General features: G+C 41.8%; 1 protein-coding gene across 1 annotated transcript; it reads right to left on the reverse strand.

Moving 5' to 3' along the window:
* Positions 1-843: 843 nt before the first annotated feature.
* trarg1a (trafficking regulator of GLUT4 (SLC2A4) 1a) lies at positions 844-13,733 on the reverse strand. Its single transcript, XM_037474557.2, has 3 exons — positions 12,730-13,733; positions 3,442-3,568; positions 844-2,915 (listed from the first exon to the last, which is right to left on the reverse strand). The coding sequence occupies exons 1-3, from the start codon at positions 13,138-13,140 to the stop codon at positions 2,905-2,907; spliced, it is 549 nt and encodes a 182-aa protein (XP_037330454.1). The 5' UTR covers positions 13,141-13,733; the 3' UTR covers positions 844-2,904.
* Between the last annotated feature and the right edge of the window lie 174 nt (positions 13,734-13,907).

The raw sequence follows: 13,907 nt of genomic DNA on the forward strand, positions 1-13,907 counted from the left end.
ACCTCTATCTGAAGCAGGATTGGTCAGAGCAGTGTGATCCCTCCTGGTCTACGCTTTCTGTCTTGAAGTCCTCGGCAGAAGCTGTTAGCATTTGGCTAAATGGTATTTTCAAATCGATTGTGTTCCTTAAAAAACGATTTTGAGAAGCACGTTAAGAAAGACATGCTTCAGTTTATTCTGGTTTTATTTACTATCTTTTAAAAGTAGCTTTATATTTGTAGGATATTAAAAAATAAATTGACGACCTGGTTCATAAATTAACTATAGATAAAATGCATTTAGTGTACACCAAAATACAACCATGATTCTGGAGATATTCAATAAAGTAATGGGAATGTTATAAAACCGCTGTAATTGTGAAACTGTAATCAGTAGAATAATACCAATGTACAGTTTTATTTGTATTCAATGTAATGTAATCTACCGAAAGGCTTTCATGTAATACTTGATAGCACCACAACTGATATTGACTGAGAGGCCTTCAATAGTCGAGCTACAATGAACTCACCAGGTGGCCACTTCCAAGGGGCGTGGCCACCGACTTTCACACCTTTACTGATCGGTATAAATACTTGTAGGCCGCCATTGTTCTCAAGTTCTCTGGTCGTAGACAGCAGACGGTCTAGGGATGGTCGTGAGACTGTCCCGTGGCCTGTTGGTTGCGGAGACCAGCGGCTCCTCAGCTGAGATGTCCTTTTTAGCACAACACCCTTTCATTTATTAAATACTTTGGATTTTAACTGTTCATTCCAAGATGTCTCCCGTCCGTCTGGTGTTTTTTCATTATTTGAACACAACACAACTCTTTACAAACGGTAAGATCAAAAGGCAAGAAACTTGGACCATGCGTGGTAACGTTTATTCCGGACATGCACAGTGTACACCACAGAGATAAAAACTGGCACATACAGTATAGTGGAAAAGAAACCGTCATATATCTGATTGAAATGGAGGATTGGACTGTTTTATAGGCTACACAGTTAGAAAGCTGCTCCTGACCACTTTCAGCTATGGGATTTTTGTATATTAGAGCAGTAAACTACACTCAATGTGATCTACGGGAAGGACACACTTTGTAATGTGCTTTTTTTCTTTTATAGATTGGTAGTAAACGCGGGGATTCTTTGGATTTTGCTGCTTTCAAAAAGTAGGATTTGTATGTACAACTATGTATTTCCATGGAATTGATAAAAGCCTGTTTCACACAAAACATTGACCATTACAAACACAGTTTGACTTTGATGTTTAGTTCAGGAGGAATTTCTTGGCCAGCGGAAACATTTTATCCCTCATCACTGAAAATGAGTTGGTGTTCCTCTAGTTTCATTTGACTAAGCCCTTAAACGTGTTTAGTTTATCCTGCTTAAATTAGCATAAGAATAAGAAAAAAATAAGCATAAATTGATATTGCTACATGGTGACGTTTCCTGTGCTTGTAGCATAAGCTAGTAATGTGTCAATACAACAGCCCTATGTAGCCACAGGGGACTAAATACAGTGAACTCTCTCCGATGAAGTGAAGAATACAGACAGCCTGTCGTGCTTGGATTTCAGGTAAATATTCTTTAAATGCTATTTGTTGTTAACCAGTCAAACTCGGACCCGTTCATTTACAAAAAATGAATGTGTGTCAGCCGATTAGGCCCATAGCATGCGTACATATTGCATATATATTCCTCTATGAATACATTTTATACTAATACAAGGAGTAGGGGTGAAACCCTGGCGAATATCAGTTAATGTTTAATAACGTAAGAATGACAATGGAAAATGGGGAGCCTTGTAGTAGAAAGTAGTATTTGTAACTTGTGAAATGGAGTTCAGGGGACCGAAATTAAGGATGGCCGCCTCTAAATCCTGTTTTCTGGTGAATAACTGGACAGGGTGAAGGAAAAAAGTAGGAGGGAGGATCTGCATGCATTTTATTCTGCCAGATCAAGGTTACGTGGATTCGGGAGATATGAAGGGGATTAGATCCCAGCCCACTCACATTCCACAGTGGCTGGACTCACGTAATGAAAACGATAAAGTACAGTGTAATACCAATCACTTCTCCATGTGCAAACCCGCTGTGACTCCTTAATAAGAAAAGAGACAGCTAATAACAGTCAAAATGAAGGCAGAATGTTGGATATCAACATTCAGGCATGCAGTTGGTCTCAATTAGTTTTTAATTTAAAAAATGATATTAAATAAGAAAAATAAGTTTCCGCCCCTTTTTCACAAACCCTTGAATTTCTAAGTGCTGCCGAAGCAGCCATCATGACAGTCCTAACAAACCCAGCACCACTTGGCATACAAACATTTTATAAAATGTACATCTATATATATATACACACATATATGTACTCATATATTCATGTGTCAAATATATTTGTAGCTGTATATACTTTGAATGCAAGGGGTTCGGTAAGGAATATTAGAGGATTACACGCAGCTGCCCGTATTTGACTCAAACTCAGAATCACTTTTTCAAAGGACGTAGCATCGTCTGTCGTTCGTTCTCGCCTCACACGTGGATCATCCTCTTCGTTTAAGCAGTTCATTATTTCAAAAATAAACATTCATGAGTCCTCCTTGTCACACACAAATCTGCATTTTCCTCTGTTTTAACTTGAACCAATTTTACATAAGGTTTTTATTATTTGTATCAAGCAAATGTTACAGAATTCTAATGCATGCATCTCTGACTTTTCTTCTCAATGTGTTTATTTGTTTACCTGCTGAAGTACCTACTCATGAGTTTCTCACTTTTTTTGCTTTCTGACATCAGTCATGATGTAATTACAATGTGGCATAAAGTTGGATATTGTATTTCTTGTTTTTTTTAAATTGGGCTTTTCCTTCATTGTTGCATTGGTGGTTTGGCTTTCACGGTTCATTTCTCCCCTCAGTTCCTCCATGTCAGTGGGTCACTGCAAAAGAAAGAAAAGGAGAAGTGTGACATCGCCAGAGAAAGTCCGATCGGACACAAAGGCCGCTTGATCTCACTGACAAATGAATAACTCTGACCGGTGCAGCTCAAGTGTCGAAGGATGCGAGGAGCAGGTGAGCCGCCCCTGTGCGCAGTCAGCCCACTACGGCCACTACTGTGCTAAATCAATACACACACACACACACCACTCACTCTTCACTCACACAATACAAGGCTTGGAAAAGTGCTGAGTTGTGACGTATAAAACACACATCTGATGCTTGTGTGGTAGGGTCATATATCACCTGTAATTGTAATACAGCAGGCATTCTTTGTTGTTAGACACTTTTTGAAGCGCTGTGCTTGGACATGTGCACACGTACCAAGCTTTGAATATTTATAAGATACACTATAATTATACGGTTTAGGTTAGGCACTATACAAGGGGGAGTTAAGCTTTTTAGTCATTTTAACAAACACAAAAAATGTATTTTGAAATATGTCCTGCTCGGCGTTGTTTTCTGCACCTGAAACTGAGACGAAGACGACGATGATGACTACGCCCAGGATGATGGAGAAGATGCTGAGCAGACGAGCCAGTCGACCCAGCCTCTTGGCCCCGTCAATATCCCCCACCTGGAGACTGTTTCTGGACTGGAGACACACAAAAGCACAGGGTATTACCAAGAGGAATGATAAGGTTTGAATGATAAGGCTCAGCAAGGCATGGACATGTAAGCTGTCACATAATAATAAACAGCAACACCACACTCATGAATACATTGTATTTCTCTAACAAATTGGCATGAGAGAGGAATGGTCATATTAACAAAGATAAAGATAAGGTAGGTGATGGCTCACAGAGGAGGGATTTTTAACAAATATGTTCCACTGGTGTGAAGGAGCCGTCATTCCACTGAAGAGCTGTTCACCTATTATCCCTTTTGCCTCGTGGAAAAGTTATGTTATAAATTGAAAAGATATTTTTCTTCAGGTCAGAGTTTGTAAAGAAATGGAGGACAATGAACCTATCTTGGTCAATAGATTCATATCTATTCAGAAAATACACTAGAATACAAACCTCACAAAATGACACTGTTGTCCACGTCAAAAATAGACGGTAGATATGGCTTATTTTTATCATTCGTTCGCATATTTGTTTTTGTTTTCCGACTTATGACCGAGTAGCAGGATGCTGTTGATTGTCGACAGGTTGCGATGCCAGCGGCGTTGAATAGTGCATGATCTATTTATATGATTATGATACATTTAAAGGTCCGAAAGTCACTTCCAACTCCAGGAGAGAGTTCTGTTGGAAGAACATAATACACTCTTTTGTGACTACAAAATGTAGTTGTATCGAAGCGGCATATCAGTGGCTGAATTAACGCAGTAGGTCTCCATCTTGTCACACTGTGTGTGCAAATATTGTCAGAAAAACCTCAATCAAAGGACCCATGCCAACAAAATGAACTGTATGTAGAAAGTGAAGTTCCCTTCAGGACAAAGACAACAACTATAAATTGTTAAAATAAATTGTTAGAATAAATTGACATCTTGTGTCTGCATCTCAAGTGTAATGCAACATAAAATTAGAATTAGAATTAGCCCCCATACATCATATTTCAAATATCCTACCACTGTAAAGGCAGCATGACTCTCTGAGAGTTACACACAAGAATCATAAGGTTGTTTTCATTAGTTGACGGCCAAGTTATTTCAAACGGGAATTGACACACATAGTAAAGTAATGTTGACTTGCCTACTGGGTGTTGTAGAGTTCATCAAAGTAAAATGGTAACAATAATTGTCGGTGCATTTGTCTTTTTCAGATTGAGATTGATGGAAGGATGTGACTTGCAGAACCAATCGGAGGGAGGAGGTGAGGGGAGCGTTGCAAAGGAGTCGTAGATCAACTTGATGTTGTATGTATATTGCGTTATGTGTAATGCAGCTGTGGAGACAGGATGATTTATGTGTGTGGGAAACATGATGGATGGGATTCCTCAATCCCCCGCGCCTTGCTTTCCTGGGTGAGAGCCCCAAAACCACAAATCTCTCCCGGTCACAGTGTTCACATCAAAATAAGTGGATTTGGGCTGCTTATAATTTGTGATACTGTTGAACACCGATTAATGTACATGGCAGAGGTGTACAAATGTTGTTTTCATTTATCGGTGAAACCTAAAGTTTAATGTGTGTCTTTTAAATATTTTCAAAAATGCCTTTAGTCCTTTTAGGTACATTCAGTGAAGGTATTTCTATCAATTTTTACCAAACATGGACAAGTCTTTGGCTAAAAATAGTCCCAAACATGTCGTCCTTTTAAGTAAGATATGTTGGAAACTACTGAGCCATTCTATAATATTAAAACATGTAGTGAAAATATAACAGCCGGAGTAGTAATGTAATTTGCTGACCATGAGAACCATATGAGATCACTCAGGCTGACTAAGCTAATCTAGTCAACAGGTGTCTGTTTCATTTAAAGTAAATGCAAATTGTATGCGATGGATACAAAACTACCGTCATGTTAGAGAGTAATACACACAGGAAGCAAGCAGTGCTGAAATCCAGTACTTTAGGGATAAGAATGCATAACCAGTCCCGATGTAACACAAATGTTGATGACTATAAACGCTGAACAAGTATTTCAGTTTACACTGCGGTAAAAGAACGACATCATTGCAGATTGGAGTGCTGGAAAAACATTGCTTAGTCCGATAAATTCCACTTCCTGCCGCCTCCCTTTGGTCGTGTGACTGAATGCATCCATCATGCAGTGAAAACGCTGCAGTGTTGTGCTAGTCGGGTGGTGTTGATTTCGTTTGCGTAGCCGGGCCCATTCGTGGGGACATTTTGGATGCTACGGGACAACTGGCCACAGCCGGCATCTGTCAACAATCTTTCAACACTATAACACACCATGCAGGGAGGTTACCGCTGTACAGGGATGCTTTCAAAAGCAAAACATTGAATTTCACTTATCAGGTTATCTAGTGGCATGTCCATCAAACCGGTCTGTGTGCGGAGATTTAAACAACTTTCAGTGTCCACGTTGAGATCATTCAAGCGGTCAGACAGCAGTATTAGAGACGTGTCACGCCGAGTGGGTGTTGAAACAACAGCAAAGAAAGAAAACAAAGACATCACATGCAACAAACGTTTTAATTCAAACCCCTCATGCAATTTATTATAACACCATATTTTCGTTTCAAAGGCTGATGGAAATTGTAGGAGCTGTCCTCGGTGCTGAATGTGTATTTTTAAACCTTAACCAACAGCAGCAATTGGACCTCTCACTCCTCTCATCTATATTCAATTTCACAATCTTATTTCTCTTTTATCTCTTTACATTTAAGGACGAAATAGGACCTATTAAAGGATGATTCATTTCCTCCATTTGCCTGCATTGAAGTAAAAATCCTACCAAAGACAAAACATAGAGAGCAGAGTTTATAGAAATTACGTTACACGGAGAGAAGGCAAGGTGAGACCTTACATCAGTGGGAATTTAAACAAATTTAACTTAATGATGCCATTGTGTGGTGAAACGAATAACAATACGTTGTGTGTCTACAGTATAAGATAGGGTTACACTGCAGAGGGAGAAAGAGAGAGACCCCTCGTCCCTCCACCCTTCCTCAATCCCCTCCATGTTACTTCATCTCTTCACTCCCATGAGCCTCTCTGTCTTCAGGCTCGGGTGTTGTCAGATCGACAGGGCTGTTCCATTTAATCACCTGCTGCTGAAAGCAATACTCAAAATGCTTTTTTGAGAGTGGGATTTCCCTTAAATGACACAATTAAGAGGGTTTCTTTTTAGCTAATTAAATTAAGGTTATATAATTCATACAATAAACAGTCACATTCTTATTCCTAGTTTGATAACACATTAAAAAGAAAGTGACAAGTCTTTAAATTGGAGGTATAATTCAGGCCTGATCATGTTTTATCAACTTAAGCAAATTGGCTTCCGTTCATTTTCAACTTGACTTAAGCTGCAGAATCTCAATCATTTGGGATATATTTTCTGTCCCACACAGAGACACATTTCAGCCTCTCCCTTTCAAGAATGCAATGTGAAGCTATGGTGGAAACACAATCCTAGTCGGGCCTTTATTGATTCGGATTCACATCACAGAGAAAAGCAACATCAGCACCTTAAATCAATCGAGGTCCCTCTCAGAAAGCCGCCTATGTCGCCTAAACAGCATACTTAATACACTGTATATTGCTTGATATTAGCTACAAGGGCTGCAAGACATTATCCGCGTGTGTGTGTGTGTATGTGTGGGTGTGTGTGTTTAGTGGGAGGTGTCTTTCACTCGGCTGATGTATGTCTATATTGATTCACAGTGGTTTTCTGAATGGGAATTTCTACCCTCAAAGTGTCTTGTCCAGTGTTTATGGCGCTGCCAGAGTACATACACACCAGCCCACCCTACACACACACACACACACACACACACAGACACACACATAGTTCACGTGTTCAGCCGAGGAAGGTGCAGGCTACTAACTCAGTAAGTGCTCCCCTTTTCTTGTGTCATCAATAATAGAAGAGGCAGCATCACCCCGCTGGAGAGGGAACATGTGCAACCCGGAGCTGCTGAGTCTGTTAGGCTGGCAATCATGAGCAAATAAGAACAGTTTATTTGCATTTATGCCCCTAACTTCAATTATTGTTTAGTTATTTTTATTTGTCATTTTGCCTTCTTGTGGACTTCCTCATTTGTACTTTTCATAGAAAAAAGTTATGGTTGAGGGTAAGTTGCAGTTGTCATATTTATGATGAGAAGAAGGATGTCGGTTTAAACCACTTTGTTCTGGTGGGATGTGAGGAGAATTGTGGCCTCTAAGCTGGGATTTTAGTCGTGTTACACTGAAATGTCCATTAAGATCGCAAACCACTCAATGCGGTCAGATGATCCAGTCTGTCTGACCCACAATGGCTCTGCACTCCTACAGGCACTGTAAAAGGCCTTTGTGCTACTCCTCCTAATATAAAAAAGTGGTGGTACCTTAAAACACAAGGCCATAGCGATATAAGCCTTCTTCCATTCAGCAGTAATGAGCAAACTGTCACACTTGGGTCCACAGCGGCGCACACTGATTTCGAGATGAGCAGAGCCCACCGCCTATTCAGTATATCTCCAAAGTGCAGGCTCTCCTGTCCTTAAAAGGGCCAACACATCTGTAACTAAATAGGTATCAGGTTGATGCAGGAAGAGGAAGCACTCATCACCAATCAGGAGATTCGTTTCTCCTGATTCATGAAAGGATTTAAAATGGTTACCATTCTTCGCATATCAGTAGCAGTGGGCTGCTGTGAAGCGCCCAGGAGACTATTTGTGTTCTGTGCACATATGCACAGAACACAGATTTGTACAGTTATGGTTACATAGTCTCTCTCCACCTTCCTGAAGTTGTATATCAATTGTAAAAAGACACAGAATAAACTGTAAAGATTAATTTCAGTGACAAACTCATTATAATTGTTTCCTAAATTTATTTATCTAAATTTTGCTAAAATATTGGAATACTATTATTACCGTTTTGAATAACATCGGAAGTAATATATCTATTTAATAATATAATATAAGCAGCATATGAGTTTCGCTCTGCAGGACTGTGATAGGCTTCATATAATTAGCAACAACAGTATAAAGTGCTCTCCCAATGTATCTGCTGTAATAGATTGTGCACAAGAACTAATTTACCAATGCACACTCACACACACACATTCATCGTCATCCATCCAGTGCAGGATTGCGAGTCCATATTTCACCGGCAAATCTGCCGAGCGTGCAATAACGCTCCTGCAGTTTGGGCCTTCCCATTACTGGGATAGGCCCGTCTAAGCAGTAAAAACCTATTACCCCTGCTTCTCCAATCCCCATAATTGACTGCACATCTTCCGTGTTTGCCAGCCCAAGCCTCCTCCACCGGAGCGCCTGTCAGAGACCGGCGGTGGCCGCCAGCTGGAAGCTGGCTTTTAGGTGGTCCCGCTACCGCATACTGCATACTGTGTGATGATGATGGGTGTTGTGTTGTCGTTAGAAATTCACCATCTGCCGGGCACAAAAAGATGCTGACTCCTTGTCCAAGGATAAGTGAGGCCTTAACAGATTATATTTTAATTACGGTTCATTTGGGTCATTTGCTTTATGTTTTGTATTTGCAAATGAGGTATCACTGCTAAAATTGCTTTTTGTGCCTACAGTGATGCTCTATCAAGGTTATAGTTAAAACCATCAGTGGAATTCTGAAATGCAGTCTTTGTAATGTGGACATATGTCAATTTCTATATCCCCACCACCATAAAACGGTCATATGGCCTTTTGGGCCACTTGGGGACAGCAGACAGGCGGAAACACAACACTAACATCACAGCCTACATCACAGTGGTTTACATTCATGCTCTCAAGGAGTTGCATCATTTTTGATCCACTTGATGAATCAGAATTCTTCTGACTTTGCTGCGATGATAATAATAATTGAACAGCAGCTCCTTCATTTACTGCTAAACTGTCCGGAAGTATCCGCTTTCACTTGGACGGGGATGCTATCGGCACTTAGCCGGGATCTGGCTCTCGAGGGCTGTTATCCTGCGGCATCAACCACATTACTTTTGATCCATTTGTTCACAGCGAGCGTTGTCAGTCTCTGCTCTCCTGACATCACTCTGGTGTCTGATTCAATTCCTTTCCAATCCAGCCATAGGAACTACTTTATGGCCATTTTCTGTCTGTGTCACACCAATCGGCCCTTATAGCTCCGTGTCGCCTTCCCGTAACCTTTAGGAAAGAGAGAGAGAGACAGAGAGCGTGGTGATGGCTGCCACCGAACTGCTGCAATCTGCCCTCTGCAGATGAACCAAATAAACTTCTCTCGCCTTCTATCGAATTAGAGGACGGCTCCAGTTTCTCCCTCCTTCCCTTTTCTTTCGTTTGCCCTCTGTCAATGCCTCTCTCTCTCTCACACACACATCTCCGTGCTTGACTTGTGAATGTCAGTGGGTTGATAATGATGATGGCCCAAGTACAGAGCGTCTTGTGGATACTGTCTGATATTCCCTTTGGTGGGTAGTGCCCACAGGGGTGATATTACAGAGCTGATAGGTTGACTGCATTGCCTTTGCCTTGCTTCTCAGAGGTAAAGAGCCCAAATGGCTGTTTCAATAGCAACTAAGCTGCCGCCGTCCAACGGGAGTTAAAAGCCTGACGCAACAGAGTTTCTACTGATGCCACTAAAAGACTCCAGCTGGAAAAGATCTGCCAGATACTTCATGCAGAAGAGTGTCAACGGGTTTATTTATCTGCACTGCGCAGTTCCGGTAGGCGGCCATCCGGCCTGTTGTTTTCTGGCTCAAACGCACAGAGGTTCAGTGGCGAAAGTATTCAGATCCTTTATGGAAGTAAAAGTACTAACAACACACTGTTCACCCTTGGTAATTGTTAATTAGGTGCACTATAAAATTATGTAAAACACAACTCCAAAGCTGTGAAATAATTGTAATGAAGTCAAAACTCCTGTAAGTATAGTTTCGTCTGAAATTTAATTGATTAAAAGCAAAAGGTGCATGCGATTCCAATACTCGAATAAAGTAAAAGTACCATAAAAATGTACTCAATGAGGAAATGTTACTTCCCACCACTGCAGAATGCTCACATTACATGATGTGGCACAAGCAGAGGTCGCGCATATCTAAACACTTTGACGTTTTTTGGATGTTGTAGATACTGAGCCACATTGAAGAAAAAGGATGGCCACGTCTTGTTCATTCCATCAAAACAAAACAAAAAATCCCATCCAGAAGGTTCCCATTTTGGAATAATCCCAATCTCTAAGGAATATTGTACTCTGGCTCAGTTTATCGTAAAATGAAGCACAAACAGCCCAATTCTGCTTCAATTGGAGCACAATCCCATTGAAGTAGTTTGTAGTCATGGACACACTTAAAGTCATAGAGTCTCATCAGGAAATAAAGACAAAGGGGTTTTGTGTGATTCAGCAGTGGATTGGAGCCTGACGTACACTTTCAGTACCTCGGCAGATGAGCACATCTCATCTGAGCCAGATCACTGACCGGCCAATCCCAGGGGAGATTTCTCTTGCATTACATTGCGTAATGTGTATGGAGCCACCCATATACTGTAAGCACAGTGTAGTGCATGAATACAAAACACAACAATCTGATTACTGTATAAAAAAGTTAATATCTGCAGTTGTTATTCCATCAGACCTTATTTCACATATTGACTTTGTGAATTTACGAGACAAACTTTTAACACCTGAGCTTACTTCGATGGAAGAGCTATAACGGGGTAGTAAAAGTACACTGCTAATTGTTTGGGACAAGGTAATCCCGCTGGGTGTAATGGGCATTCCACAGCCTCCATCAGAGAGTGGATTGCCGGATGTTTCATTGTATCCCCCTGACACAAGTCATTTGGACTCATGTGTACGCTGTGAAATGTCATTAACGCTATCTTTTTATCAAAGGGACTTTACCTTAGCCGCAACAGCGGTCCAGTGATGAGTTCTTATAAACAGCGTATGTGTGCAGCATGTGTCACTATAAATGAAATTTAGTTTGTCCCTTCACATTCCATTTGACCATCACACAATGTTTGCATTGCTTCAACAAAAATAAAATGTCACTCTGTCTGGTTGAAACGAGCCGCGAGCCAATCGCAGCCATCCGATAAAAAGTCCACCATTTTTACTGCAGACCTCACATCGCTGCAACAAGAAAAATCGTCAGCTTTGGGTTTTATCGTGGGGCACCCTCAACATAAATCAAGTAGGGTGAATTCAGGTACATTGGAACATCGGGTCATTTGGGACAGCATAAGGACAAAGCATTTTACTTTTACATGGTAAAGTTAGGGGTGCTAATACATTGCTTAGGCCTTAAGTCACATGATATACTGTAAGTGGCATCACAAAAGAGAAGTAAAATGCTTTTTCCTTATGCTGTCCCAAATTACCTGATGTCCCAGTATACCCAAATTCACCCTATAGACTCAGTGGATGTGATGTGAAGTTGGGTTGGTTGACGACGGCACTGTGTAACGTATTGATTGGAGACCGCTGAGCGGTGGCAGCATATCAAGCATCTGCGGCTGCCCAGCGAGGCGCCGTCAGTGTCTTGTATCAGCGTTTCCTGCATCTTGAAACCCTCAGCGAGGGGATCAGCGTCAGCGTCTAACGAGCAGAACAACTCCTCGCTGAGACCTGCCGAACGCACCGAGCTCTACGCGTAGGTGTGTCTGTCTGTGTGTGTATTCCGGGGAATCCTTTGAAAAATCCTTGAAACAAATCCAACCATTGAGTTTAATAACAAAAATGAACCGGTGACGTTATCCTGGTTCATTCATATTCAAAAAGTAATTGATCAATCCCATTGAGTACGTTTTCTATTTCTTAATAATTTGATATTTTTTCTGTGAATGTTCCTTGCATCGCTCTGTGACAGCTTGTATAGAGAAATATTGACATTCTCCTAAATATCACTCTCACTTTCTAAAGCTAAATCATGTAGAGAATAACTGCATGTCAACAATAATACAAACTGATATGAATAATTGAATTTTATGAAGTTTGAAATGAAAGACTTGGCCCACGAAATGGAGACAATTTTGGATTCCTTGTTGAACCAATATGCGGCTCACAGTTAACCCACCACACGGACACATATTCATCTCATCCACTCGATCCACTCCCAGCTTTTCTTGTTTTGGACACCTGCAAAAACAGGTTTAGTTAAGAAAGAAAAAACAACAGCAAAACCCCCACCCGATGCTCACCATGATGGAGTACACCAGAGCCACGATGCTCACGGGCCAGACGGGGCAGAAGCAGGACAGGATGACAAGGATGAGGTAATCCTTGGGCTTCGGGGTCTCCTGCACGGTGGCGTTCCCGGTGGAGGAGCGGCTCAGGCTCGCCCTGGACGGGGAGAGGGGCGCGGCGACGCCCAGCTGCCCGGCGGAGCCCGACCTCAGGGCGACGCTGTGGCCGTTCAGGTCGGCCTCCTGGCCCTTGTCGCTGTCCATGTTGACGGTGAAGGAGGTGGACATCTTCATGCCGTTCCCTCCGGGCTCGGTGGTCAGCGTCAGGAGCTTCTCCGTCTCGTGGGGGTCCGCGGGCTGAGTGCTGCGTCCCCCGCCCTCACTCAAGTTGGACTTCAGGAAGTCGGTGTCCGTGTTGATGGCCATGTTCAGGGGTCAATTGTATCGAGTTAGATGGGTAAATAAAAATGAAGGAGAAAAACAATGTATAGAAAGAGTTTAAATTAATTAAAAGCCAGCAGGCACCGACAATCCATCACAAACGACCTTTCAAGTTTTGATTTTTTGGAATAATGTGATGAACCAGCCAGAGGTGTGGTGGGTGGAGATGTGCCAATTTGAAAGGAGCTTTAAGTAGCTCGGATGTAACAGTAACTCCCCGCCAGAAAAGGAAAAGAAAAGTATGAAATCAGCGCAGAGATAACAGTAGTCTGATTCCTGCAGATATCATCTTCCTCTTGGCTCACTTTCCGTCCTTCTCATCCAGCGTGTGGCTCATTCCCGAAACCCTCCCCACCTCACTGATACATCCAAGGAGGAGCTGCCGTCGCCCGCTGTGATCCACTTACACCACTTTCCTTAAAGTCTGTCTGTTTATTTGAGAAAAAAAGTAGTCTAGCACTCCTCCTTCCTTTTCTTTAAGCAGACAGATGGAAGTGACGCGTCTCTCTCAAAGCAAGACCACCTCAAATCAGCCACAGTCTCCGCGACGCAGCGCCTCTACCCAACTTGGGACCGGTGTCAAGTTAACCACATTGAGACCGAACACTTCCGGTAAAGAAATACAAAGTAAAAGCCCCCGGAACTCTTTGGACATAGCGGAAGTAATTAATCCACCCGATACAGTTAACTTTGACCGGTTAGTAAAACACTGCGACAATGCCAACCGCAATATGATAAATAATCACTTAATT

Source organism: Pungitius pungitius, chromosome 3, assembly GCF_949316345.1.
Source record: "Pungitius pungitius chromosome 3, fPunPun2.1, whole genome shotgun sequence".
Lineage (NCBI taxonomy): Eukaryota > Metazoa > Chordata > Actinopteri > Perciformes > Gasterosteidae > Pungitius > Pungitius pungitius.

What these genes read in the sequence shown, in the direction of transcription:
- trarg1a (XM_037474557.2), bottom strand. Translation starts at nt 13,140, where the DNA reads ATGGCCATCAACACGGACACCGACTTCCTGAAGTCCAACTTGAGTGAG. An exon ending in CTCTGGTGTACTCCATCATG is followed by an intron (nt 3,569 to 12,729) that starts GTGAGCATCGGG and finishes GTGTGTCTCCAG; the next exon opens with TCCAGAAACAGTCTCCAGGT.